Here is a 24,480-nt window from a genome sequence, read left to right as displayed (position 1 = left end):
TCCCGTTCTTGTCTTTCCCTTCAGTCGATGCTGAACGCAGCTATTTGTCTCATATTCCTATATTGTCACTTGCATCTGTCTCCCCTCTCTGCTACCTGATTCCCTGGCTCCCTATCCCCCTTACAGTCCAGCTCACATTTCTCACCATCTCTTGTAAAGCTGTTATTTACTCTTCTCCTTCTTATATCTCCAACCTCATTTCTGTTCACATCCCATCATATCCCCATTGTTCTTCCACTGATTGCCTCTTCACTGCTATCATGGTTACCTGCTTTCACAAACTCTACCACTCTGACCTCCCTCCTCAGGAACTCGTTCCCTCATACTTTCTACTGGCCACAAAAGCTTCAAAAATGCCCCCCCCTCTCCCCGGTTTTACCTTCCGACTGTTTATCCCTTTAATATTTAAGCTTTCACAGGCAGAGCCCACTCGCACTCCGTCTTTTGTGTCCAAGTCCATTCCTTGACTGATACTTTATGCTTGTCCTTACCTTGTCTATAGGCTCATGGATTTCCACACTGCCTCCCCTCCCTGTGATGTACTATTATTATTATTATCCTTTATTTATATGACGCCACAAGTGTTCCGCAGCGCCTTACATAGTACATAGAACTAATAGGTGAACAAGAAACAAGTAACTAACAGTACATTACAGTGCATGACAAGGACACAATTTATATACATTGCTGCAATAGCGATTAAACACTCACAATAAGCAGCCGGGAGTTGGCAGTCACGCGTTAGGTGCCCTTATGGGGAGTAAAGAGTAGAATAAAATGTAAAGAGAGGCACATGAGGGAAGAGGTCCCTGCTCGTGAGAGCTTACATTCTAAAGACAGGCGTGACATTTGCCCTACAAAATAGTGATTTGTCGTACAATTGTGATTTGTCGTACAATTGTCCCTTGTCCTACCTTGTCTGCCATTTTATTTGTATGCTGTTCCTAGATGTCAGTATACACTGTTGTACTGTTCTGTCAAATTTCACTGTTACTATGTATATTCCTTGTATGACGCTGTAGAAACTTTGTTGTCTTAAAAGTAAAGTTGATAATGTGTCCCCTAACCTGGTTACACACCTCAGCGATGTGCCGACCTAGAAATGCGGTGATCTTTTGTAACAAATTGCTTTGCTGTATGCGATGTGCCACCCGGTCAAAACCGGGCCTAACCGTCCAGGTTTTAAAGATATCCATGCTTGACCACAGGTGGTTAAATCAAATTGACTGAGGTACTGATTAGGTCCCCTGTGCTCAAGCATGGATATCCTTAAAACCTGGATTGTTACCTTGAGGACAGAGTATGGGACCCACTGGTGTAGTGTGTACCCAGCTTTAGTATTTGTTATATATCTAGGTGCAATATTGAGCAATGTACATACAGTTGTATCTGTCACTGAATTTCAAACTGTTAATGTGTGATATGACTGGATCTTGTCTGTTCAGTGACCTATAGGTGCCCATACATGGTGCAATTTTTTTTTTTTTTTTTAACACAATTTGGCCATTTTCGATCGATCGGAACCAAGGAGTGGCGTTTTCCTGGACGATTACGATGCTGATGCGCGTCCCAGGCTTGTGTATCGGCATCGTAGATTAACTGAACCTGCAGTAAGATTTCGACCTATCGTGCACGATGTGACACACATTGTTCTGTGTTTGTGCACACAGAATGATGTCATGCACCATAGAGATGCATGTAGCACGGACCAGGGAGATCCGTGCTACATGCATCCGTGTCATTGACACAGATGCACGGACGGGATCAGTCAGACCCGTCTATGCTGCGGTAAAAAAAAAACCTGTGTAAAAAAAAAATGGTGTGAACCCTGCCCCGGGCCCCCCCACCCAGGCCCAGGCTTGTAGTGACCCAATGCTGGTTGTGCTTAAATACAGGGTACAAACGATGTAGGGGTTCCCTGTATTTAAGAACAATCTGCACCTGGCTAGTCATAACCGGTCCTGGTTGCCAAAATACGGGGGACAAACAATGTAGGAGTATTTTGCCCAACCAGCACTGGTCTCTGATCCGGTCTCTGATCCGTTCCTGGAAATACAGGGGGAAAAATTAGTAGAGTCCCCCTGTATTATCCAGAACCTGCACCGGACTATTTCTAGCGGGGGGCTAATGCCACAGCCAGGCCGAGCCCTGATACCGTCCGTGCTTCTGTGTCAGTGACATAGATACATGTAGCACAGATCTCCCTGGTCCGTGCTACATGCATCTGTCGATCTAATGAATATGCAAATCATTAGATCGTGCACGAGAGATTGGGTGAACATCGTGCAGCATTTGCTGCACATTGTTCATTTCAGCTGCCGGAGAGAGTTCAAGGGCGATTGCATACGACATTGGATTGTTTGCAAATCGCACCGTGTATGGGCACCTTATGTGTTAGCAGTGACTAGTTTCAGTAAAACTGTTTCTCTCTACTGTCTGCACAATTTCTCATGGTCAACATGCCATTTGGGGTTTGGAATGGTAGCTTGACAGTAAAATCATTATTTACAGTTTCCTATTGTATAATTGACTTGTCTGATAACAGCAGTGTTCCTTAACTCTCTGTTTAATGCTGCAGATTCTGATCTAAGTGCAGCTTGGTTCATGTTTTTTATTTGATAATTCTCCATCTACCTCAAATTGCATTATCTTGAAAAGGCACTTAAACATATTTTTGACATGCTGTAACTGATTAATCACGATAAATGATCAATCTAGGACTTGGGAAGGGATGCTACTTTATGTGCTTATTGATAATTTTGCAGCGTTTAATCTTCTCAATAGATTCTACTACATAATTTGGGTAAGAGCCTATAAAGATGTAATGCATTGATTATAATCCGACCACTTTACTGCATCTTTTCAGTAATGACACCAAGCCTGAAAGTCCCAGCACACTTTGCTGCAGAGCAGGTGTGTCTACGCACGCCACAGGCTGTCCTGTCTATGTGGGCCTTGGTGCATGGCAACCCGCATCATGGCACATTAACTGAACTTCATTTTAATTACATTTTTTTGCATCTACTATTAAATAATTATAAAGCTTAGAGAATAAATCTACAAGATAAGATCCCATAGACAGAATAACAGGAATGCAGTACGGTTGGTAATTAATCAAATACAGGGACATTTTCAGAGACAAATCCTCTAATTCTTTAACAAAGATTTAGGGCTTGTTCAGATGACTGTCGAGTCAAAATGTGGTAATGCGTGTTCCACACGGGATGTGACGGGATTTTCCCCGCACCACTTGGATGCCCAAACTGCCAAACCCGGCCGATTTCGTGCAACATGTGCGTTAAGGCATGGGCACCCAAACAATTGAGTATCACACCACGATCTCCCGTCACTTGAGACTGGAGAGCGGATGTGATAAAAGGGCGAATCAATTATATTATAATTGATGGGGGGGGGGGGGGGTGGCTGCAAGCAGAAATGTGGGCTCCCATTGCAGTATGCGACTGAACAGAGCACCAGTTGAATTGCCCTGTTGGGCCCCCGGCACAATCAGCCGCAGGCGAAAACAATTGAATTCCCCCCCAATGTGCCTTTGTAATCAACAAAATGAAAGTGAAAAGCAAATACTATGTTTTCTAGGAAAATATGTGAAATACAAAACCAAAACTTACAACATCGTGGTTGCTTGAATATGAACACCCTTTCATAACAGGGCTGTAACTGTGCTCCAATCAAGATCATGTTCAAAAGTGTTTTGCATACAACTGCAAGTGATGAAAGTGAGTGTGATTAATCACAAATAAAAGGGGCAATTCAATTAAACGTGCTGTTGATAGCGCCGGGAAGTTGGTCCCGGAGCTATTCAACTCCGTGCTCCGTTTAGTCTGACTATTACAACTTAAGTCGGAGAATGCCGGTTCTCGCAACTTAACCTGAGTGTTTAGTCGCGAAAACCTGCATTCTCTGGCTAAAGTGCAGTCCGCGAGGCTGCTAGCGCCACGTTAAGCCGGCAAACAGCCTTGCGGCTGGCTCTTTAGTCTGATTTCTGCTCGCACCCTCAGGAGCGTACGAGAAGACATTTTTAGCCGGCCTAAAAGCGCGCTTAATTGAATCGCCCCCAATGAGCTTTCATAGCATCTACAGGATCTCAAAAGTGACAATAAGGAGAAAAGTATAAATGGATTTCAAAGACATTACATGTACCATGAAGTACTGTGAAGACTATCATCAGTAAGTTGAGAAAAAGTGCTACAACAATCTGGATGTCCCTCCTAGTGATCACTCTAGGTCCTAGAGAAAAGGCACTCCTGCGTGCAAGCGTCCAAAAGGAGGCATGGTCAATTATAAAGGGGCATGTTTTTAAGATACGCCCCCTTTTCATCACTCTTGCGGGCGTACCCAGCACTTACGGACATGTCAGGATGCCCCCAACTGCTCATATCTCTGTGAATAGATACCGAGATGTCCACAGGTAGGGACGCCACCCGCAGGCTGTTTTAGCGGGACGCCACCAAGGGGGGCTGGGCGCATTCAGCCCTTTTGAAATCGGGCAGTGCGTGGTGCCCTACTAAAACAGCCTAGTGGGAATGCTACCTCCAGTGTTGATGACCGAGAACACTCATCAGGGAGGCTACCAAGAGGCCTACAGCAAAATTCCTGCACATGTCAAGGCTATGGGGGTAGAGTGGCAAGATAGCAGCCATTTCTCCCCAAAAGAACATTAATGGACATCTAATGACCAAAAAGCCTTTCAGTCACCCTAAACCAGGTATGGAAATGTTGATTATTTGATTAGACCAAGTTTGAATTTTTTGGCCTTAATTCTAAAATATACTGTATGTTTGGCTCAAAGATAACACTGATTATTGTTCACAACCTATGTGATGCATTGTGGTAGCAGCATCATGCTCTGTGCTGCTTATCTTTAGTTCAGACAGGAGCTCTAGGCATAATGAATTGGTTAATTATGAAGTTACAATGCACAGAATCTGACATGACAGTAATCCAAGCCACACATCTAAGTCATGCAAGGCTTCAGAAAATGAAAGTCTTATACACCTTTTCCACTGGCCAAAATCTTTCACGGATCTCGAGCAGGGTATTACATGGGTAAAACCCTGTCCAGGCTCAGTGGAAACGGGTGACCCAGGTGTTCCTAACCAGTACCCTTACAGCATGGTGATTGGGTGGTATTCGGAAGCTGTCTGTTTCCGGTGCTTGATGACATCTCCAAGCGCCGGCACTGCACCCGTGTGCAGTGTGAATGGCGCCGACCCGGGATACTCCTGGGACGACACCGCAGTGGTAATGGGGTAAATCCTGCGCCTGACCCTGCTTGGAACCATATTCCAAAAGTATTGGAATATCTGTCAGAGCCCAGACTTCTGTCCCATTTAAAACCTGTGTAATGTCCTAAAAAGGGCTATGCACAGTAGCTCACCTAGCATTTTGGACCTTGAACCTTTTTTCAAAGCAGAATGGGATATAATGCCAACATCCAGGTGTGCAACGTTGATAAAGTTATTTAAAAATGTTTTTAAGAAAAAAAAAACCTGCTATAATACGAGTTAAATACAAGTGTTCTTCCACAAAGCTTTAGTTTAGGGGTATGCGCATTTCTGCAACAAGTGCATTGTGGGAGTTTTATTTGCACTTGTTTTTCACTTGCTTTTTTTTTTTTACATTAAAGGTGGAAACAGGTCTGACATGATTTTTCTTGATTACTTGATTCACATTACACAACTGCAATTTCAATTAGGGTGTGTAGACTTTTATAGGAACTGTGGGTTATTTGTCACCTTGTGTTTCTGGTGGTTTTGTGAATATCTGTATTAGTTGGCAGAGAGCAGCGTGCAGCGTTACTTACCTGTATACGGGCCTAGACTTGTACTCCATAGTCTAAATATTTTACCTGAATTTCTTGTCAGCTTGCTCAGTTTTTTCTGGGATATTTTTATTTATTTTTTTCTCCTCCATAATCTGATACTTCTATGAAATTCCCAGAAACGTTATCCCATAACATTGCTCACTTGAGTATATTAAACTGTCAGACCTAGCCTGTCTAGGTTAAAAGTGTTGCTTTTACCATGCTTTGTACTGCTTGCAAATTGTTATTGTAGAGTTAGTAAGACTGCTGAATGGTGCTTGTCTGCTGACCGCAAATGATGAGGATGACGACAGGCCCATTCGGGTTTAGCACAAATTGTAACAGCAAAATAATGCAAAGTATACATGTAATGGGTAATTATGCTCAGCAGTCTGCTGGCAGCAGGACGATCAGTCCATTTAGCAGTCTAATGGCTGAGTGTTGACCTCACGGCTTTTAATTAACCACCCTTCCTAAATACGTACATAGCATTTTTTAAAGCATTGTCTTAAGAGAATGTAGTCGGCATGTGGACATGGTGAGCAACAAATTTCTTGTATTGCTCTGTCCAGGGCATTTAGTCATTTTATTTCCGAAACCATTTAAAGCATTTTACTACAAGGCAATTTTCTAGCGCTATCATTGCACTTAATGTTTAATATCTTATTATTTGAACACTTTTTTTTTTTTTTTTACTCACAGGTTGCTGTCTGCGCGCTTTGCCATGCACTCTGTGGAGTAGTATATACTACCTTGTTGTGCATTACTTGCTTTGCTTTTTTTTCTTAGGACCCTAACGGAGCAGTCCCCTGCAGTGCCTCTTCCCCCCCCCTCGTGCCCCTGTGATGGAAGACAGGAGCGGTGAGTTCTAGGTGTGCCTTGCTTATGTTGGTCTCTTTCATATCTTTCTAAAACAAAACCCTCAGACACCAAGAATGAACCTATTAAATAGTTTTTAAAAAAGGAGCCAACATTTCTTGCTTGGACTTTGTACTAAAGAGCAGCTTTTATGGGGACTTTTTTTCTTTTTCTTAACTTTAAATGTAGTAAATGTCATGCAGGGCTGCAGTAGCCAGAGCATCCAAATGCCAGCTAGCATAAAAGGCATGTGAGTGAATGATCATTGTCATTGGGCAAGTAAAATCTTTTTTTTTTTTTTTTTACACTTAGTGAGCTGCTTATATCAGGTGACTGCGTAAAAGTGTTTCGTTGTTTGTAGTAATAGGACAAGGGGCTTGGCTGTGACATGCTGATAGACCAAGTGGAGAATGCACTATACATGCTGTACTTGGGTATTGTATAACCTTGTTTTATATGTATATGGTGGGTACACACTATACAGATATATCTGCAGATGATGGTTGTTCATACACACTGAACAACCATAATCTGTGTCTGCCCGCAGGTCCCGGCGACCTGCGTGTCCTGCCCCCCTCCTCACGGCTGCCGCTGTGTGTGTACGGCACACCTGCCGATGGACAGATATGTCTGCAGACATATCTGTCCATAGGCTGTGCAGCACAGCCAATGCCGACGTTCACCTACATATCGCGGGTACACACTGCCCGACGGGCAGCAGATACATTGGCCGATCAATTGTGTACAAGACTCGAGAACTTTTGTTGACTACCAATTAGCTGTCACTATTAAATTAATTTATTTTACAGATAGCTGTACCCTTAAACAAGATTCTATGTAGTGTATAACTGTATGTTTGGCCACACATTATAATTTCACTTCCATTTTTTTAATGCTACAAAAAAACCTTCTGTCAAATGAATCTGCTTTTGACGTGTGTTTTTACTCACATTTATAAGACTATTGTAGGCATTCCCAATGCATTTACCTACAGTACATACAAACCACAGAACGAGTAATGTTCCACGGGTATCGGTATGAAACACTGCCGGACGCACCTCCGGCGGTCCAAATCCCGATGTCGGAAGACTGGCATCAGAAGATCCCAACAGGTACGTTTTTTCACTATCACTAACCCCCCCCCCCCCCCCAAGTGCCTAATTCCCCCTGTAAGTGCCCAACCCCCCTTCCGCGCAGCCTAAACCTAAGTCTCCCGGGGGGTGGGGGTGCCTAATCCTGTGTGTCCCCCCCCCCCAGCCCAGGAGCCCCTAGCCTAACCCTCTCCCCCTGCTTACCTTTGTTCGGTATGCCGGGCGTCGGGCTCCCGGCGTAGGGGAAATGATAGGCGTCAGGATTTCTCCGCCTATCATTAGTCCCCTGTGGGGATTGCACAGTCAGGAAGCCGGCGGTTGGCATTTCGACCGTCTGCTTCCTGACTGCATTCTGTTCCTAGAAATGCAGCATAAGTGGCAATGGTAAAGGACTCTAGTCTACAAAGGTTTCTAGTGTTGGTTAGCACCATGGGGCAATGATTAGCTTGTATCTCACCGCACTGAGGTCCTGGGTTTTGATTCCTACCAAAGGTCTTTCTGTGTAAAGTTTGCAACTTCTCCCTGTGCTTGCGCGGGTTTCCTACCACAATGCAGGTTGGCTAATTGCCTTTGCATAAAAAATTAACTCTGTGTGTACATGTGGTATAGAATATAGATTGTAAGCTCCACTGTGGCAGGGACTGATATGAATGAGTAATTATCTTTGTAAAGTGCTGCAGGATGTTTGAAGTTTAAAATTTGTTCATAAATAATATTTAGTGTTCGATCTTTTTACATGTGTTAACCTATTTTGACCACATTTAAAAAACAAACTTCAGTAGTTATGATTCAATCAGAGTTTTTTAATCTCTTATGAAGGCAAATGTAAATATTGTATAGAGCAAAAGATAATGTAGTCTGTAATCTCTGAGATCCATGTGTTGAAAATATTTAATGATCGTGGTGTTTGATACGTTTTAGATGTGTGTCCAGTGATGAACCACATTCTCCCACAACTTTATTGCTGCCTTGCACTCGCTGGTATTTCCTCGCATTTCCTATTCTCTGACTTCTCTATTCTTAAAACAGATGATTTTTCCATGGTGTCCACTGCCCTAGGACATTTCACTTATTCCTGCTTTGGACTTTCCCAGTTGATTTATTTTTCCATCGCTTGATCACATCTACTATTATTCCATTGTTAGCTTCTTCAGCTCTACCTTCCCACTCTCCATCCACAACCTCCTTTTCTTCAGCGTCCCCTTACCTTATACTACCAGCTGCACCAAAAGCCACTTGGCAACAAAAGGATCATATTCGTGTTTATATTGGACATTTGGCACCAGGACGGGACTGACATACCGTTTGTTGTTTAGTCTGTGTCAGTGTCATTTGTAATACAGACAAATCTGACTAATGGGGTTGAATATTTTTGCAAGAAGTTTGTTTGATAATGAGGTGGGCACGTTTTTGCACAGGACAAAATCGCAGATGGTGTGAATTTTTTTAATAGCATATATGGTTAGTGTCATTTTACTCCCAATGGTTCTAAAGTCTATTGTCTCTGAATACTAATGTGTATTGTACAATAGTATTGGATGTTTTTAATATCCATCTCTAGTAATTTGTAGGATCACTATCCCAATAATATGCAGTGCTGATGCTTATGAATCGCAATTTATGTAGCAGAAACCCCCTGTTTAATAAACATCTGCTTCAATACATTTTGTGCTGCGAACTGTTAATTCATTCAGCCTGACCAGCAGGGCTGCTTGTGAATAGCAATACATACATTCTCATCTGCAAACTGTGTGTAGAATTTTGAGGACCATATGAATGTATTCCATTTTGGAATAAGGCTGTAACCTAACAAAATGTGGAAAAAGTGAAGCGTTGTGAATACTAAATTAGTGTTCCCTCTAGCTCCGGCGGGAGGCAGGGCGCCGGAGCTAGAGAGGAGCTCCGGCGGGAGGCAGGGCGCCGGAGCCAGAGAGGGCATGCCGAAGGCGCGCGCGACCTAGAAGGGGGCGTGGTCATCGGAAAAGGGGGCGTGTCTATAAGACGCGTCCCCTTTTCGACACTCTTGGGGGCGTGCCCGGCACTTACGGACGCGCCGGGCAGCCCCCAAGCCCTGCAGACAGGGAGAATAGATGCCGAGCGCATGCGCCCGGCATCTATTCTCCGGCGGTGACTGGGTCACCGCATGTTTCTCCACCCGCGGGACACTGCGTCCCGCGGGTGAGAACGGCTCCCGCAGGCTGTGAGGGCAGGGCGCTTTTTGCCCTCCTCCTGGAGGGCAGGGTGCTTTTTGCCCTCCAGAAGGAGGGCAGGGCGCCGCGCCCCCTGCTGGGCGTCTATGCGATTAGTTGCCCAACAGCAATTCAATTGTTGCTCTGTTCAGACGCCTAAAGCTGTGGGGGGGCACATTCCTTCTCGCAGCCTGCTTAGGTGCAAGAAGAAATGTGTTTAAAGTCCCGTTTTTTGGGCACTCCGATTTTTTCCGGCGCCCTCCTCTTTAGACTGGTTTAGCCGCTGTGGTCTGCTAAACCCGGTGCTTTTGGGTGCGGTAAATGCTAATGGGCGCCTGAACAAAGAAACAATTGAATTGCTCCGTTGGGCGCCTATTCGCATAGACGCCCAGGTTGTGCTACAATTGAATCTCCCCCTCTGTGTTATACTGGTGTATGCTATTCTGTTGAGCAATTTGATGTAAAATGATTACTATTCATGCTTAATTTAATGGGTGCTTGTGTGGTACACTTGCCAAATTTGTGTTTTTCTTAAATTTGTAATTGTTCCTTATGTAGTTACCATTTTTCTTTTCCTAACATATCGGCGGTCTTCTTTACCAGTACTGTTCAGCAGGCCTTATTACTTTTCAGCGGTTGTACCTCTGCTAGAAAAAAAAAAGTATTTTGTTTAGGGAAGAACCTGTCAGCAACTTGATAACTGCAGTATAAACCCATGCAGAGTAAATGGTATACGTTCACAATGACGACATTCACAATCTCCACATGCATTTTTTTTTTAAACCATCCTTAATGTTAGGGTTTATAATGTCGACATTCACAGTGTCTCCAATGACATAATATTGACAGACAATTCCCCCTCGCCCCCACCCCCTAATGTTAGTGTTCAGCTGCAATTACAGTTAGGCTATGGGTAAGGTCCAGGGATACTTACCATGTCAATAAAAAAAACGCATGGTCAACACGCCGACTGACATTCACAATGTCATTCTGAATGTCGACATTTTATACCACTTCCGGGTAAGCAGTTTTATTTTGGGAAACCTTGCTTTCTCAAGGTATGTGTGAATTTTCCATTAAGTGTATTATCCTTAAGTATCTATAGCATTCTAGTAAAATCGAATTAGTCCATATAGTAAAGTCATAGTGTTACCTCTAGCTCACAGAAGGTGTGTCTGATGTCAGAATGCCTAAAAGAATATTTAAATACTGTCCACAAGGATCACTGGCCATCTAATGAACTACAACCTATTTATAGGAGTGCAAACCTAAAACTAGACATAATGCAAAAAGGCAAGTTATCATAAAGGCGTTTCAATGTAACCAATATTGGGCTGATCCTAAGTTGGATGCAAAGCTGATATTCATGTAAATTGGCTATTTTTTTTTCCACTGTGCATGTATCTAAATCCCTAACAAGTCACACAGCGCATGCATGCTCAGTCACAGGACCGATTGAGCCTCCCTGACTCTGATATGTGTTTGTGTGTTTCTGTGTGGTGACTGTTATGTGGCTAAATAGACGCACAAAGTTATTCCGTCTGATGTGTGTGTCACGTGTGCCACAAGTGGTTGCGAACTCAGAAGCTTAATCGTGTACATTGGTTACAATGCTTTGAAAGAAACTCTGCACCTACCATTGTGCTGTTGCAAGTCCCGGTGGGGCATCCGATGGTGGTGACTGCAGCCACTCAAAGTGGGTGTCCTAGCTCTTGCGCATTCAGATACATTTGTGCACCAGGGGAGGCTCATATACTAGTATTATCACAGACACAACTATGGCTTAACGATACTGAATATAGAGCATCCGTATTCCCCTGCCTATACCTTCTAAAATCCTACCTATAAACCTCTAAGGATGACGCTAATTTGCGTACGCAGTCATACAGTAGAGACTCTAGACTTAGATTCCAAAGCGCAAAGTATTATTCAAGTAAAAGTACAGTCAGTTACACGCTATTGATCCAGACACAATTCGGCGCAAAGGAATTATACAGACCCAAGTACAGTATACATACGCAGCGCTTCCGGACCAGATGTTAGGCATCAGCAAGAAACCCCTCGTCTATCAGCATTCAGCACGAAGACTAAGACCCAGTGTTGGAGCACACATATTTATACCCCCCAGGAATAGACAAAACAAAACAACAGAGACGTTTGTTGTTGATGCCATTGGTTCCCAAGGGGGATACATCTGTTACAGAGCGTTTAACAGGCAGATTCAAATAGACCCAACCTAGCCTCTAACAACTGGGGGTCTCTGGATTCCCGCCTCATGCAACATCCTAACAGTTATTCATATCATATACATTTTGTGGCTTGAAGTCTCTGTGGTCCATAAGTCGAGAATGCATGATGCGATCTCCACACCGATAATACCAGAATTCTGTTGAAAGAGTACGCATCAGTACAAAACCAAACACTGCTTACTTAGCATGTATAAAACCTTAGTTACCAAATAATCTTTATTTCACAGCATTTATACTAATTGAACAAACTTAAATCTTATACCTTAAAGCTTATGGAACCTTGTATGTGAATATGTAATGTGTAAGTATACAGGGTTTGATATAAAGACGCTAGTTAACTGGGGACAGATGCGTGCGCATTTAGCTACTAAACAGCATTTTCATATAGGATCTTATGCATTCGCTAATATGCGACTAGTTAACAGCGCAATTGTGCGTATTAATGTTTATATGAGAAATGATGAAAGATGCAATCGCATGGTGCTAATAGTAATATCGCCATATGTACTTAATTGTGAGTTTATCTAAAATGGCGCTTGGGTGGCCATTCCCAAAATGGTGTCTTACGATCTCATTTTCAAGATGGCGTCTTGCAGCCAGTCGCAAGATGGCGTCGCTGCGATTGAATTTTAAACTGATCTTGTGTCAGCCAATAATCCAGCTTCGACAGGCTAAAGACTATTAAGCAGTCACAGCAGTGTGCGACTTCGCATCAGCCCTATGCACTCAATGCAGGAGCTCAATTTCTGCGTATAGGGTTCACGGAAATTCTTGACATAATTGGAATATACGCCAGTTGCAAAGGCAGCCTGTAATACTGGGGAGAAGCCTGTCCAGCATTTCCCTAATAGCTGAATTAATGGATAATGGCGATCTACTGCATTCAGACCTACCAGCTAGCATTAGCTCACCGTTATAAGTGAACGGTTGTTGCAAAATGGCTTAGCAGATGTGGATCACACCACAGTCCCCTGTAAATATGAAAGGCGTTTACAAAGAAAAAAATATTGTCCCCATCTTCCCACTCACCTAAAATGATCTAAACCTATTCTCTAGAACACTGGTGTATATTGAAACTTCCTGTACATGTGCCTCTTTATTAGCAAACTGTCCTTCCACGCTGTAACTACTACAACTGACAATAAACAGTGTGTATGTATTGTAATTATTCCACAGCAGCACTAAAAGAATCTCCAGGTTACTAATCTGATAGGCAGTCAAGTATCTTTCATATGTAAAAATCTATCTAAGGAATATATCACTAAAGATAAAGTATAGCTTGAATGGACCCGCATATATAGTAAAGACAAATGCAGTGGTTGTGTTTTAACACATTTTATTTTGATTTATTTATTTCCATAGAAGTGCGTTGTTTTATTATTTTCTTAGTAATAGTGTTAATTTTAGCTGGGGCTTCCGTTGAGAATGACTGAGGAAGTGGAAAGGTTTCCTTGTCTCATGTAGATTATGTGGGTAGATGTTTCTGTATTATTTTTTTTTATATGCGCAGTATGAAGAACGAGGTGTAGCTCTTGGAGAGAATGGCTCATACCAGGAGAACATAGGATGTTGTCACTGAGGGAGGGGTAGGCACTGAATCACTTGTTGAGTCAAGGGGAACCCATTTTGCTAGGTAGAATTTCTATGAAGCACATGGGAACCTTGGCTGTGACGTTGTGATAGAAGTTGTGTATTAGAGGCGGGTTAGAATATGAATTACCTGCTTACGACGAGTTACTGACTGCATTCCTTGTCAGAATAGCTTGTTATGGTAGGCTTGTTATACCATAGCCTAATTTGTGCTTTACCTCTTAAGTTGCCAAGCTGGAGCTAGAATGGAGGGGAAGAATTATATGGTGTATTTTAAGGGAGAGAAGGTGGAGTGTGCGGATTTCTAGGGAGCAGTAATAAGAAAAGATGAGGAGTTCTAGGGATCCGCTATATGGAAAGAGAAATATTTACCCCAGGCAATTATCTAGAGACATGATGAGTTACAAGGAGTAGGACATAGTCTGGAGGAGTTAAAGGAAAGAGAGGGCAGTGGCTGTAAGAATACAGGAAATATATCCAGGTTTAACATGGAGGTGTTAAACTCAATATTTAAATTTAGCAACTCCCCAAATGTTTTAGAAGAACTGAAGTCCTCCCTCGGATTATAGAATCTGCTCTCACAATCTAGCTGTTATTGTTTCTGTTGAAGGCATAAGTGATCATTACGTTTGAGATCCTGTTAATCCTGTTTGTTGCAGGGAAGGGGTGTGGAAAGAGTTAAGAGGGCGGCAGTGGTATTATATTCCCAGTGTATATGAGTGTCTCGGTTGAGTTCTTTACTTTGTATCAATAAAGTCCCACTTGCCTTCATCTAACTGCCCCCTTCCCTCAGGGGGGCAATTAATGCACAGCCTCTGCCCTACCCCAGAGAGGGATCCTTTGGCACACTTAAGAGAGCGTACTGTGGGTGTCAATGGGACAAGCGTTTTTCTCCCGGCCTGTGATCCCGGCCCTGAGGGGTGAGTATAAACAAAGGGGAGAGTTAACCCTTGTGTGACAGTGCTGCTGCATGTTTATTCTAGGTGAAATGTGCATGTGAGATCTATTGCTGGTTACAGGAAAAGTACACTTGTATGTGCAACTGCTATCAGTGTGTGTATGTGTGTGTGTGTGTGTGTATATGTGTATATATATATATATATATATATATATATATTTTACACCTTACTCATCTCAATGAGTTATATTTGACATGTATGTAACCATCTTAAATATGTTGTGAATGTGTATGTTCACGTCTACCTGCATAACTCTCCACTGTTCCTGTGACTTTGAAAGTGTTAAATAATTCTGTGTGCCAAAACCACTAACCTGTAGCATTTACAATCTTATTCCTAAACGTACTGATAAATTAAAGATTAGGCCATCTTTGTTAAACTGTTATAACCAAAAATGAAAGTCAAAGCTACTTCCATGGCTACTTTGTACGAACAGTAAATAGCCAACATTCAACAGCTACTGTCTACCTATAGATATGTTTGATACCAGCAAACACTCATAGATGACTTGTTTTTCAGAATATCATTTTATCATTAAATTCCTCTGGTGAATGGATTTTGCAGGGTTAAATGCCTTAATTAAGTGCTGTACACTCCCTGTATTGTGCAATGCCCAGTGACAAGCTCCCACTGCACATGAAGGCAGCAGTGTCATTGCCAGCTTTACCCTAAGAGAATGGTGACAGCCGCCTCAAGTGATTACACAGCACAGTAGTGGTGTCTTTTGTGTACATTAAATAGACCAACTGCAAAGATTTTTATCAGACTATGATATCCTTTATGTTGTAGGTACTTTAAAGGGAAAATAAGTAACACTGGGGGATATATGTTTCAGGGCCAGTCTACACTGTACCATGTGCACATTACAGATTTGGAATCTGTTAGTGTGCCAATAATTGCAGGTTATGTGCACACAACAATGAGTATCATAAGCAGAGTGTAAACTCCAATTGGGGAGTGACTAATATGAATTAATAATTTCTATGCAGCGCTATACAAATAATAAGCACTGCAGACAAAATTCTTCAATGGCCGGCTGAATACACATTATTTACCAAACAATCTAAAATAATAAAAAAAAAATTTCTATCATGCATGCACACCCAAATGTGAGTGTCTGCAGAATGTCTTCTGTGGATGGAGTATTTAAACCAAAAATGCAGGGTATTTTACATGGAGAAGCTACAAGTACAACTGCAGGAATTTCCAGGAACTAGAAGTATTTGAGATTATTGGGCATATTCAATTAGGCTCGAGAAAAGCAAAAATCCTGCACCCGCTGGGTTTTACCTGCAGGTGCGTGTTTTTTTTATTTATTTATTTTTTGCGCACCTCCAGATGACTACCAATTTTTCGTAAAATACATAATTTTAGGAAAAATAGTCGGGAAATGCTCTGGGACCCCAGCGGCACCCCTCCTAATGACTTATTAAGCAATTGGAAGTTTACTTAATTAGTCAGTAATTACCTTCCGAAGAGCTGTCTTCTCCCTCCAGCGTCTGGACCAGGTATCTTGCAGCAGTGGCGAGTATGTCAAGTGAGTGTTTGTGTGTGTGTGTGTGTATATGTGCGTGTCTCCCAAGTGTAAGTATGCCCCTGGACGGCCGCTGGGAAAACTACATCTCCCAGCAGCCCTTGTGTTTCCCTGGAGCCTCCCAGCAGCCCCCTCCCCAGTGAGAAGATGGAGGGAGGCCACCGGGAGCTGCGGAGACCCCTGGGCAGGGAAGTGGCATTTTTTATATATTTTCTTTATGTGGCGCAGGATTTTCAGCTCTGAAATCCTTGTGACCACTTTTTTTTAATTGGATACCGATGGTATCGGGAGCCCCGCATACCTGCGGTAATCCAAAATTGGGCGCAAGTTTTTTTTCCTCATTAAACCTTGCGCCCAATTGAATATGCCCCTAAGATGTAAACTTTATGGAAGCATTATTATGTACAGTGCACATGAGACTGGGCTGTGTAACTCCGTTGAAGACTAAGGGGCATATTCAATTAGGTGTGAAAAGTCCCGTACTTTTCACATGGCAGACTTTTCCCCGACATCGCTGGTTTTCCATGCGGAAAAGTATCACGCTCGTCCCCACTTATCCTTGTATTCAATTAGAAATCGGCGAAAACGGGACCTGGCGAATTCGGACCTGGCAAAGTCCTGTCAGATTTGGGGAAATCTGCCTGATGATCCCCAATATCTGCATCTTTTGAGGGTTACTATAGATACCCCCGAATAGCCCTGCTGAAGGTATTTGGGGTACTTAAATGATCTCAATAGCTGCTAATTGGCATCTTTGCAAAAGTGGTGAAGAAAGCATTTAGCAGGGTTTTTTTGGAGAAAATTAAGTAGTCCCAGCAAATTTGGGGTACACAAAAATGGGTGCAAGCATATTTTAAAGTTGCTAAAAGTGAAGTTTAAAAAAAAAACTTTAAAAATCCACCTGCCGCAAGCACCTGCAATTTAAAACAACAACTTGGGGCATCCTTGGGGACCCCTCTGGAGTCTATTTTGCTAGTTTTTAAGTTTGTCCCCCAACTTTGTTCTTTTTCGCCCCCTTTTTCAAAGTAATTTTTTGGGGTATTTAGTGTTTTTTAAGCTTTTTTTTGACACCGTTTACCTTAGTGGGGCTGTCCCAAGGGTGGTTCCCGCAACTTTGCACCCCAAAACTCCAATTCTGCACTTTTTTCAACAGCTTTCATAGACTAATCTTTTTCACCTATTCCAATGTATTGACTACGGGGGATAAGTTTTCGCCTGGTGGAATGACGTCACCGGCGATACTTTTCCGCAGAAACGGCCTTTTCGCACCTAATTGAATATGCCCCTTAAATTGAAATGCAACGAGCTTAATCATTACTATATTGCATTGCAGACATATTCCAATGAGGTCATTACCCTATTGGGACTTTTAACACACATACACCTTTTCCTATTGGATTGACATGAGTCTTAAGGTTTCCGTTGTTGTAGAGTTACTTTGCAAAAAAAATTAAACATTCATTAAATATCTCACATTATTAACATCTGGACAAACTTCACAAATTTAATACTGATTTAAATAACTTGAAACAGGCCTTGGTTTTTTGCGTTAGTGAAACCATTTGTTGTACAGATGCGTCCTTACACATCTTTGCTGCAGTCACGTTTAAAAAACACCTCTCGACCTGCCCTACCAGGTCCCGTGAGACTCTGCTAGCGCCGGGCGTCTTTTTTTTGCCAAAAATGCGATGTGACCAGGGCACACCAGCAGACTGCGCTGATTAATTTGTATATCTACGTGCGACTGAGTCTCTGAATCTGTATATGAAGTGCTACAATAGAAAAAAATGGAGTGGAGCGCTGGTTTAATCAAGTGACCACACTGATTAGTGCAAACAATTCATTGCAAAGATTAAAACTGTAAATACATAAAATTCAAGTCTCTACACTGACACTGTAATATAATGTGGATGAGCAGATGGAAAGTGGAAATGTAATAGCGTAGGACCACTCCAGGGTCCAGTTAATGGTAACGTCCACAAACAAACTCTGTATGTATCCACTGTTGTGGTATAATGTCAACAAGAACGTGTAAAGCAATATTGCCAAAAGGAGAATTCCTTATTATTGGGTTGCTCATACCCTTTTTAACTGCTGTATTCCTGTCTTCGTCTAGTCAATTTCTGATAATACCTGCATTCAATCTATTAGAGTAATTGTTAGGTGCATATAAAATAGCTTCAAACCTCTATGGAGGCTACATGCCTTCTGATGAAACCGGGAACATTACAAGCCAGGAGAAACGCGTCGAGTTCTCCCTAACTGGACACGCACTTTGTTTATTCTCCCTTTACCTGCATACCCACCCACACGCAGGGAGAGTCAGCGTAGAGAACGCTCATTACTTCTTTGCCAGAAAGGATACCAACAATTACGGAGCATCTAGCCTGTTCAGCCAGACAGAGATTGCATGGCCGCTAGGCAGTCTGTCAGTGGCTCCCGTTGCCTCACTAAGAATCAGCCACGCCAGTATGGTGCACCTGGTCACCGCCTGGAACGGATCCCGGTGCACTACAGATACTAGCCTGATGCTACCTACATAGTGTGAGTACTGGCTACATATTTACAGGTGACTACAGTTCTCCGGTCATTTGGATTCTCCTTTTGGCAATATTGCTTTACACGTTCTTGTTGACATTATACCACAACAGTGTATACATACAGAGCTTGTTTGTGGACATTACCATTAACTGGACCCTGGAGTGGTCCTACGCTATTACATTTCCACTTTCCATCTGCTCATCCACATTATATTACCCAGTGTAGAGACTTGAATTTTTTATGTATTTACGGTTTTAATCTTTGCAATAAATTGTTTGCATTACTCAGTGTGGTCACTTGATTAAACCAGCGCTCCACTCCATTTTTTTCTAATGTCCTTTTCAGCAGGTGCAGAACCTGCATGTGTGAGCTGCTCCGTTTATTCAAGGGGCTATTTTCTGGCTGTCAGCGCACCTTGTTGCATTTTCTATGAAGTGCTGCAATGTAGCGGCCACAGCTTTTTTCATTCCAAGGACCGTTGTGCTTCATATACATTCTCAGTCGCACACAGGTACAGAAGTGTCGCATATCAAATGAATTGGCAGTCTGCTGAAGCACCCTAGTCGCATCACATTGCGGCTTGGTTGCATTTTTGGCAATAAAAACGCCCACCCTATAGAATAGTACAAGACGGCAGTGTCCAAGGGATAGGTGTTCTAGCAGACTATGGGAAGGAGATGATTCATATGAGGGAAGAGGGCCCTGCTCGTGAGATCTTGTACAGGTTGAGTCTCCCATATCCAAAATGCTTGGGACCAGGGGTATTTTGGATATCGGAATATTCTGTATTTTGGAATATGTGCATACCATAATGAGATAAATTGGGAATGGGACCCAAATCTAAACACAGAATGCATTCATGTTTTAAATGCACCTAATATACATAGCCGGCAGGTAATTTTATACAATATTTTCAATCATTTTGTAGCTCAAACTGTTTGTGTACATGCATGAAATTAATTAATCTTTCATATACACCTTATACACACAGCCTGAAGGTAATTTTATACAATATTTGTAATCATTTTGTGCCTTTTAAATAAAGTGTGTGTACATTGAACCATCAAAAAGCAAAAGTTTCACTATCTCGGTCATGCTAAGAAAATTCTGTATTTCGGATTATTTGGATATGGGAGACTCAACCAGTAGTGCAACAGGGAAGGACAGACTGGTGACACAGAGGGGAATGACAGTGAGCATGGAGCAGTGGGTTAGGATGAAAACTTGATAAAGAAGTGGGTCTTGAGAAAATAAGGGTTTTGAAATAAGACTATTTAGAGAGGGAAGGCAATGCTGAAGTTCGACAGCATAGATATTAAATGAAGGAAGTCTGCATTGGAGCGTTATTTCCTCTACTGTCGTTTGGTGTTTTGTAATGCATTTACAGGTATCTAGCATTTGGAATGGCAGGGTTGAGGTGGGGTTCTGCAAAGGTGAGAAGTGACTGCCAGCGCCGAGAGCAGAAGTAACGGAGACATTGTATAGGGTAACACATTGGTCAGGGCAGGAGAGAGACAATGGGGAGAGAAGTGAGTCAAGCAAGGAGAAGGATACAGTGTCAATAGTCTCAAGGTTATGCTTAGTGATAGTAGTGTTATGGTAATTAGCCATGGCCAACACATTATAGCAACCAAAATCTCATCATAATATATCTGCACCCATTCACAGTGGCCAATATAATGCTACATGAAATTGCCAAAAGTCCAGTTAAAAGCATGCATGCCCTATCAATTGAGTGGTGAGGTGAGCACCGGCAGGCTGCAGCAGTGTCCAGTAGTCAGGATAGTGTTGTCAGACCTGACGTGGTAGAAATGCTGTTGAGAATAGGGTGATAAAATACAGTATACCTTTTACGAGTCACCAAAAAAGTGTTTTGCGTTGCAGTTTAGAGACTACATTGCTGATAGGGGATGGATATGCTTTATGCCATATTCTAAATGTAGTCTTTACTACAATACTGTGCAGCTTTATTTTTTAAATAAAGTGTTTTCTGTCAGCAGAAAAATACTTATGTGCAAATTCCATCACCCCCACCACCACTACAGAACAGTGCTTTCATCAGCTGGTATGTTGCAGAAGTCAGCAGTACCATAGTGGTTAAAGCAATGTGCACATAGTAACAATTGGGCTAAACTGGTAAGCCATGACTGGTTCATTATTTTAAGCGGGTCTTACCGAAAATGCATTTTGGTAGCTCCTACACATATATTCGCAAAGTGCATTTCCCTTTTAAACCATGAACAGGGATTTTGTGTATTTATTTGCTTAATTTACAAAGTTAGAAGACACAGCAAATATCTGTTGTACATCCAACAAAGGTAGTGCAATTTCTGTTCACTCAGCAGTAACTCAAGGGAGTTATGTACTAACAAAGTGCTGTAATTTGCACTATTTGTAGTAATCTCTAGCAATAGCAGCAATTCATTTTGTCAATCTAGTAGTTATCTTAAGTTAGATAATAAAAACAAATGTCCAGTTACTATGGGATACTGTATACTTGCACTTTTCTATGCTTTATACGTACTTTTTGAGGGTTATCTATAACTGTTATACTGCCAGCTAATAACTTTTACTTTACAGAGTGCCTTCTTATATGTCACCTCTGCCTGAGATAATAAGAATAACCTCCATATTTTCTCTCCCCTCAGCAGAGGAGGGGGAACCTCCCACAATGCCCCCAACTCCACCTACCAAGAGGAAGAGCAAGTTCTCTGGGATAGGCAAGTTCTTCAAACCTTGGAAATGGAGGAAGAGAAAGAGCAGTGACACCTTTCGTGAGACTTCAGAAGGTACATTAAAATAATTGTCATGGATAGAATAGTAATTTTTAATCGGGTGCCAGAAAAACCTATTCGTTTTTCTGTTTGCGCAGTTCAATAATAAGCCATGTATTTAATTTTTTCCTTAAATATTTTTTTTTTTCTATGTTTGTTTTTTACTGGTATATTATTCTCTTCAATGTAGTGTACCTTATTTTCTTTACTCGCAGTATTGGAAAGAAAGATCTCCATGAGAAAGCCCAGAGAAGAGCTCATAAAGAGAGGAGTCCTAGTGGAGCTACCCGAGGAAGGCATGTACCAAGTTCATTTATCTGTGTTATGTATGTTTTTGTAGGGATGTGCAGGCTCGGTTCTACTCTGTTCCGTTCGGTTTTTTTTCCCGAATCTTATTGGGTTTCAGCTGTCACGAGTTTTGGATAGCCAATAAGATTCGGTAAAAAAAAACGAACGGAACCGAGTAGAACCGAGCCTGCACATCCCTAGTTTTATGCCATGTTAAATTCACATCTTTATACTCTTCAGATACTCCTGTAATACCGGAGTCCCCTCTACTAAGAAATGGGCACATGAGCCAAGGGACAACAGAGCCACAAGAAGATGTCAAGAGTATAAAAAGAAACAGTCGAAAAGGTAACTTTTGCACAAGGCTGTATTTGCATGTTTGTGTGTCTGTCCATTACACTTACAATCTCCTTGTCTTTCTAGAGTCCACACAACCCCGTCCTAATTCTCATGTTGAACCTGCACAGGAAGTCTTACAGGAACCCTCAAAACAGCCCCTCCTACCTCCAAAAAGACCAATCTCTGTCTCCATATCGGCTTCCCAAGATCACAGTGAGAGCCACAGACCAGAACAACCCTCCTCTGTGACACGGTTACCAAACTCTGCGCCTTTGCCTGCACCCAGGACCCTTCATCAGCCTCCTTCGGCACCTAAACAGCCACCTGTACCACCTCCTAAGCCTCTACACCGAAACAGCAATCCATTAATGGGTAAGGAATATAGTGTCTGCTTGATCTCTCTAACAATAACTGGGGTGTTCTATTTTTATCTTGTAGTTGCCTTTTTTATTTTAGTATTTTTAATATCTGAGTGTACTCTGCTGAGCAACTATGAATTTGCTCATTGGAAAGATGGGGAGAAATTATACAACTTAATCATACACCGATCAGCCATAACATTTAAAACCACCTGCCATAATTGTGTAGGTCCCCCTCGTGCCACCAAAACAACTCTGACCTGTTGCGGCATAAACTCCACAAGACCTCTGAAGGTGTCCTGTGGTATCTGGCACCAAGATGTTAGCAGCAGATCCTTTAACTCCTGTAAGTGTGGCCTCCAGGGCTCAGACTTGGTTTTCCAGCACATCCCACAGATGCTCAATCGGATTGAGTTCTGGGGCATTTGCAGGCCAAGTCAATACTTTGAAGTCTTTATTATATTTCTCAAACCATTCCTCAAAAATGAAAAAATGTGTTACAGCCACCTGTGCCCTAAGCCTGCTGCTTAGTCCACACTCTGGGTCACCAAACCTTTACAAGCACATATACAATTTATGAGTGGTCCAAAAGCGCAAAGTCCCTGTTAAAGATCCGTATTCTTAATCTCGATATTTCTCCTCTATGGAATCCCTCAACGTCTCAGAAAGAAGAAGAGAAATAAAGCAGACTATTATGTTCATATATCACCATAACATTTCAGCTTATGAAGGATTTTCCTTGGACTCACCTCACAATAATGAGATGTGTATCTATAAAGGTTTCTTTTATATTCTCTCTGGTCTGATCAACATATATGTCTGCATAACTTTTTACTTTAAACACCGAACCCCTCTTATATAAAAGCTCACCTGGGAACAGTTATAAACGTTCACGTAAAGGTATGTCAGATCGAAAGACTTCCTCCTTGGTCCACCAGAGAGAAAAACAACGGATGTCCAGGGAACCACTTCATCTAAAAAGGACCACTCATGGATTCCTTAAAACTGTTGTGGCATGGCGCATTATCCTGCTTAAAGAGGCCATTGACATCAGGGAATACTGTTGCCATGAAGGGGTGTACTCAGTCTGCATCAATGTCTAGATATTTGGTACATGTCAAAGTAACATCCACATGAATGCCAGGACCAAAGGTTTCTTAGCAGAACATTGCCCAGAGCATCACACTGCCTCCACCAGCTTTCCTACTTCCCATAGTACATCCTGGTGCCATCTCTTCCCCCAGGGAAATGACGCACATGCGCCCGGCCATCCATATGATGAAAAAGAAATGTGATCCATCAGACCAGACCACCTCCTTCCATTGCTCCATAGTCTACTTCTGATGCTCACGTGCCCATTGTAGCCACCTCGGCGGTGTACAGGGTTCAGCAGGGACACTCTGAGTGGTGTGTGGCTACTCAGTTCTATACGCAGCAAGCTGCGATACGCTGTGTGTTCTGACACCTTTCTATCCTAGCCAGCATTAGCTTTTTCAGCAATTTATGCTACAGTAGGGAAACTGTATGCCTCCTGTTAAAATACTGACAGCGGCATCCCGATGGTAGTTATCCCGGTCAGGTAAGTATACTAACCCTCCCCGTAGTGCCTAAACCGGTCTCCCCCAACCCCTCCCCCTTTGTGCTTAACCCCGCTACGCTGCCTTAACCAAACACTCATCCCCCTGCTAACAGCTAAAACGCCTCAATCTGGATGGCGTCCTTCTTGATTACGGCGTCTGCATTAAGATAGGCGTCTGGCTTTTCCGTCGGGATTTAGACTGGCGGCATCCCGGCCGCTGGTCTGCATACTACGTCCCCTACAGTAGCTCTGTAGGATTGGATAACTTTCTTTGAATAATTTGATTTGGTGACAGTGGCCAGGGAA

The 24,480-nt window shown here is 42.5% G+C and overlaps 1 protein-coding gene across 7 annotated transcripts in view; it reads left to right on the top strand.

The window, feature by feature from the left end:
• Positions 1-24,480, top strand: part of PHACTR4 (phosphatase and actin regulator 4) — a 58,917-nt gene that overhangs the window by 10,484 nt on the left and 23,953 nt on the right. The window contains exons 2-6 of one of the 7 annotated variants that reach the window (XM_088442170.1): positions 6,614-6,685; positions 21,487-21,624; positions 21,825-21,905; positions 22,138-22,245; positions 22,321-22,608. In XM_088442170.1, coding sequence (XP_088298296.1) covers positions 6,670-6,685; positions 21,487-21,624; positions 21,825-21,905; positions 22,138-22,245; positions 22,321-22,608 — 631 coding nt within the window. In that variant the 5' untranslated portion in view covers positions 6,614-6,669. Of the gene's footprint in view, positions 1-6,613; positions 6,697-14,660; positions 14,722-21,483; positions 21,625-21,824; positions 21,906-22,137; positions 22,246-22,320; positions 22,609-24,480 lie in introns of those variants that run through there. The other 6 variants (XM_088442169.1, XM_088442172.1, XM_088442173.1 and 3 more) reach the window with 6 other exon arrangements.

Source organism: Taudactylus pleione, unplaced genomic scaffold, assembly GCF_031769625.1.
Source record: "Taudactylus pleione unplaced genomic scaffold, aTauple2 ptg000305l, whole genome shotgun sequence".
Taxonomy (NCBI): domain Eukaryota; kingdom Metazoa; phylum Chordata; class Amphibia; order Anura; family Myobatrachidae; genus Taudactylus; species Taudactylus pleione.
Note: the sequence above shows the minus strand (reverse complement) of the source record. Positions and strands in the feature narration are given on the sequence as shown.